The sequence below is a fragment of the Stegastes partitus genome, unplaced genomic scaffold (genome assembly GCF_000690725.1).
Source record: "Stegastes partitus isolate 25-593 unplaced genomic scaffold, Stegastes_partitus-1.0.2 Scaffold81, whole genome shotgun sequence".
Lineage (NCBI taxonomy): Eukaryota > Metazoa > Chordata > Actinopteri > Pomacentridae > Stegastes > Stegastes partitus.
In genome coordinates this window covers 931995-937377 of record NW_007577812.1, presented here as the reverse complement: position 1 = coordinate 937377, position 5383 = coordinate 931995, and the positions used below count along the sequence as shown (strand labels likewise).

Below are 5383 nucleotides of genomic sequence, written 5' to 3'. Positions count from 1 at the left end.
ATATTTGTTTGCACTGCATCAGTGCTGCAAAATAAATCGCATCAGAGGAAAAAATAGCTGATATTTTAGGACTCACCTCCAGCACATGCACAGCACTACTGAGTTGGATTTGGTCAAGGGTGGGTCATATTTTGGCCTGACTCTCAAACAAGAGGAGCACTTCACAAACACCAGAAAGACTTTTGAGTCCGTGTAAATAAACTCACTGATGGGGTGATGAAAAGCCAAAATACTGACGAAAAAAAAAAGAAAGAAGAAGAGGCACTTTTGCAGAATTTGGCTTACCTTTCAAGTTTTGAAATTCACGTTCCAGCTTTTTCCTCAGCTCAACTTGCTCTAACAGCTGCTTCTGCAGTTCCTCTAAAAGGCAGACAAAATAGAGGATGTTGGAGGAGAAAAAGATACAGGCCTTTGTATCAGCTTCCATCTAGGACACTTTTCTATTTTTAATGACAGTGATGAGGACATCATCATCATCATCATCATCATTATCATCATGCACACTGACAATTCAGAGCAGGTCTTCCTGGGCCTGCAGGTAAAAAAAGAAAAGAAAAAAAAAGGGAAAAGAATCCTCCCTTATGTTTAAGGAAAATACAGAAAATAGAATATTAGAAGCGTTGTCTTATTGAGGTTAGAAAAAGACTGTTTCAGCTTTTGCAAGTGACGGTTAATTAAAGGTCGCTGCAGCTCAGAAATACTGGTTTACAAGAGTTTGGCCTCAGGGCTTAGAAAGTGGTTGGAGGTGAGCGACAGGACGCTGAAAAGCGTTTAATTTAGTCAGCATGACAATATCTAATAACGCTGATGTAATATCTAAGAGCAATTTTACAAAAATAAATGAAAACGTTTGGTGTCATCATGTTAAACAGAAAAGAAGAACGTGCGTAAAATACACATATTTAACTACATTCAGTAATAATAATAATAATAATAATAATAATAATAATAATAATAATAATAATAATAATAATAATAATAATGTTATCTGTCCATGGTTTTGTCTGTCTTACCTTTTGCCAGACTTTGTATGTCTCTTTGTGTTGGCTGAACTCTGGCTGGTGCGTCCTCGCCTGAATACATACAAAATAAATTAAATAGCTATTCTATTTGCAAAAAATAAAATTAAAAAATAATAATAATAAAAAAGTAGACCTGTATATCTCTCGAAACAGAGCTTAAAAACACACATTTAAAAAAAATCCTCTGGGCTGTCCTCGGTGTAACTTACCATCATCCTGCTCTCGCTGGTTCTCCTCGCTGCTTTGTTCATTATAAGATTTCGTTTCGATCTCCTCCACTGTGGAAGACGGCTCTTCTTTACTTGCACTCTCATCTTAAGAGAAAATAAATCGATGTAATATTTTTTTTTCTCCCTTTTTGATGCTTATTTTTTTATTTTATTTTATTTTTTTGGCAGCTAAATGTTTAAACAAAAAGCAGAGGAAAAGTATCGAACCATTTGTTGTTAGAGCTCCAGTCAGGTAATTGGCAGGTCTGAACTGATACGGACTGCTCCTTTGTTGCAGCTCACTCCTCTCCGCTGTGTAAACCTACAGGAGAAAGAACCACCACTTCTTTGAGGCTTGGTAAAAAAAAATAATAATTATAAATGTGCAACAAAAAAAAGAAGTAAAATTAATAATTAAAAAAATATACTCTATGTTGAAATGTATATATTTTTATTTAAAGGAATGATTTTTTTTCCTCCCTAAGTGATGTGGACATGCTGTTTTGTTGTTGCTGTTACACTGTTTTAAACATGAAACACAAATTTCCCACATTTATCTGCGTAAAAAGAAAAAAGAAAGAAGTACACACAGGCCAAGAAAAAGAAGCGCACTTGCAGAAAAAACTTCAGAGGAATATTACAGCTCGTTTTATGGCCAGTGTTTCTCGGTTACAAGTCACTCACTTCAGTAAAAGACGCAGCTATGTGGGTCTCTGATAACTGCTTGTTCTGCAGTTCTCTGTCAGACGACTGGGCCACGTGGAGGCTCATTTTCTGGGAATCCACCGCTCCGCTCTCCTGCATGCCTTTGGAGTCCGAGTCGTTTGGAGAAACACTGTGCGCCAAACCGGGAGGAGTCCGAGGACACACCGAGGACAGAGGCCGGGAGTCCTCCTCCTCCTCCTCCGGCGTTTTGTTCGTCTCCACGTCCACGTCCGGCTCGCCCTCGCTGTCCACGCACGGGGACATGGACCGGTAGCTCGAGCTCTCGCTTAAAAAATCGGGCGATAAATAACCAGTGCGACACCCGTTATACGCGCTCCTGTTGCCGTACAGTTTGGCGATGCAGTCTGCGTCTTTAATGACGGGTCTGAACGCGGAGACGTAGCTGATCTTCCGGGGCGGAAGGGTCATCCCCTCCAGCGGCCTCCCCTCGTCTCCAGATTTGTCGTCGTCGTTACGCATGGACTGGGTGCTGGAGCAGCGGTCGTTGTCAACCACGCTGTCTTTAGAGGTGTTGGTGCTGCGGTCACTGTGCTCGGAAATGTCCATGTCAGTCTGTCTGGGGGGGCACAGCAGCTCTGGAGGGGGTTTGTGTGGAGTCTGCGGGTACGGAGGCATCGGCAGCGCGCCAGCCGCGGGCCAGAACATGGGGAAGGAGTGATAGGCGCTGTCCTTGGTAGCAGGCCACAGGACACCCGGCAGGGCGGCTTTGCTCTGCTCGCCCATCATGCCGTCTTCTTTCTTCTGGCACAGGCCGAAAGCTGGGAACCCGTACGGATGAGGGAAGAGCGGCGGTGGGATCTTTTGCAGCATCCCAAAGCCTTTACTGGGCACCGGGATCACCGGGTAGCTGCGGGTGCTCGCCATCCCGCTCCGGTTGTCCTCGCAGCTGAGGATTTTTGCGGGTATCTCGGGCGACTCTCGGGATCGGTTGGGCCCTTGTGGTTTTAACGGAGAGCTGGAGCCTGACCCGCTGCCGGGCAGCGTCCTCTTGCGACTGCCTCCGTTGAACATGGCCTTCACATCTTCCCACGCGTGTAGCACGTCTGTCTGACTGCCTTTATCTGTTAATTTCAGATGTCGCCTCCAAGAATTAAAATTAGCTGCATCTGGCTGCGTGTATTTGGACTCCGGCGTGCGATGCGAGTGAAATATGAATTTATTGGGAGAAAAATACATGTTGCAGTAGGAGCACTTGATGCACTTGGCCCTGGAGCTGTTGTATCTGGCCGGGATGAAGCTGCCTCGACTCCCCCAGGCGCACTCGTGGGACACGTCAAAAGCAAAATTCTCTGGAAGTTTAGGAGGCGAATGAGCTCCCAGAAACGACTTACAAAGTCTCTCGGCCTCGCGTTTAGTGATCATCCCGCAGCGCCTGGAGGAGATGGGCATGGCACCGGCTCGGCGCAGGATCTCCAGCTGGACAGGAGTGCACTGGACGCAGGTGATCCCCAGCGCCACACGTCGGTTGTGGATCTCGTTATAGCTGTAATTCTTCAACAAGGTGTTAGATATTTGTGCAAGGCAAAGTCTCTCTTGGCCATCTATCACCAAAGACACGATGGGTATTCCGTACAGCACCGTCTCCCCGACCTGGTTGGGCTTTAAGTTGGTGGTCGGGTAGGAAAGTTCTTGTTTGGAGCTTGGCGAGGTGCTGGAGTCTCGGCCCGCAGGTATGGAGTCCATCCTTGGAGGCCTGGAAGCTGCAGAGATGACGTTTGGTGTGAACACGAGTCAAAGGAATAACAACCCAAAATAGAGCTTCATAATAAAGCTTCACTACAGCTTTTAGTTGGAGGACAAGTCTCCTGCAGGCCTGCGTTTTGATAAAGTTGAATGACTGCGACTTTTTCTATATTTAGAGACCAATCCTTCAGAATAATAGCAGATCAAGGACACGGTGGGAAATAGTAAAGTCCATGCAAAAAAAAAACTTCACCTAAATGAATTTTATTTGCCTTAACCTTCAGCTGGTTGTATCACGCTTCAAGTCCAAAGCTCTGTGCGCGCAAATCGCACAAAAACTGTCCGTGCAGACAAAATATCTGGTACCAAAACTCACCTTTAACGTCCGTGCAGCTCCTCCTCCGTCGTGAGCGACAAAAGCTGTGATGAAGTTGAATGTCGGAGCGGTGGAAAGAAAGTCTGGTGTCGGTTTTAGGACGCAGTTGTCCGTGCAGCACCGCCTCCCTCCTGTTTCTCTGCTCCGGTCCTCCTCCTCCTCCTGCTGCCTCTCTGCTCCGCTCCCGGTGTGTGTGCGGACGGTTTGTGTTGCGCCACCAGCAGCAGCAGCGTCCACATGGCAGGCAGACTGTAGCACAGCCCCCTTCACGACAACGACAGCAATCAAGTGACGGCAAAAACTTATGGCAAGGCACTCCCACTCACACAGGCAGTCTGCATTAACTATGGATTCATGAGCAATGAAGATGCTTTGATCAGAGTGTTTGGTCTTATGGCAGCCTGGAGGTCTGGATGGATGGAGATGTCCACAGAAGAGGTGCTTTTTGATATTTAAAATAATAATTCAAAGCACACGGTGAATCTACGTGCTTAAATAAATATATATTTTTTAAAAGCATCTTTAATATTTCAATAATCTGTAGGATACTGTGCCGCCATTGTGGTTCTAATTAATTCTTTTGCGCTTTCCTGTTGCAAAACGCAGCCTTCCTGACATTATGCATGGATGGGGCTGCGGTGGGATTTGGCATTCCGCTAAAACAGCAGGGACCCACCGACACATTGTTGTGTTCGTGGAGTCTGAATGCGGCGCGCAGGCCTCCGTCATGTGCTGGGTTCCCACGGATTCACCGTTTTACAAGCAATCCGGCCTGCACGCGTTGTGACAATAACCAGCTGCTCCAAAAGGTCACTCCCTGTGATCTGCGCTCAGCTTTTCTTTTCTGATTTTGTTCTTTCAGTTTAAAAAAAAAAAAAAAGGATCAGACAGAAAGAAAAAAAAAGTGTGGATCTTTGCGCCATAAGCGACGGATATTTAACTTTTGAAAGTCAATAAAAGCTTTGGGTTAATCATTTTCATGTGGCACACGCGCAGCGACAGGCCCTGATGTAATATTGATGAAGGTAACAGGACACGCTGCTGTTGGTCCTTCAGAGGGACTGAGCTGTGTGCAGCAGGAATGACAATACACCGGAATTATTCTCTCATTAAAAACAATAATTAAAAAATGCATCGCTTATAGTAGGCATATTACAATAATATTACTAATAAAAATAAAAACAACATCAAAATCTTAATGATTTACATCGAATTTATTCATTTCATTCATGTTTTCGTCGCATTATAGCTACAATTTGAAGTGGAAAACATGATATTAGGTGGACTTTATGCCCTTTTTAAAAAAATAAAATAAAATAAAATGTTATATTAGATTAAATGCACAGGCTGTAGATTATAATTGATCT

At 44.7% G+C, this 5383-nt stretch overlaps 1 protein-coding gene across 1 annotated transcript; it reads right to left on the bottom strand.

The window, feature by feature from the left end:
* Positions 1-285: 285 nt before the first annotated feature.
* skor1b (SKI family transcriptional corepressor 1b) lies at positions 286-3640 on the bottom strand (the record flags this gene model as incomplete). Its single annotated transcript, XM_008276854.1, has 5 exons — positions 1916-3640; positions 1460-1553; positions 1232-1336; positions 1014-1073; positions 286-360 (listed from the first exon to the last, which is right to left on the bottom strand). Coding segments are annotated over exons 1-5 (2059 nt in total), but the record flags the coding sequence as incomplete, so codon positions are not given.
* Between the last annotated feature and the right edge of the window lie 1743 nt (positions 3641-5383).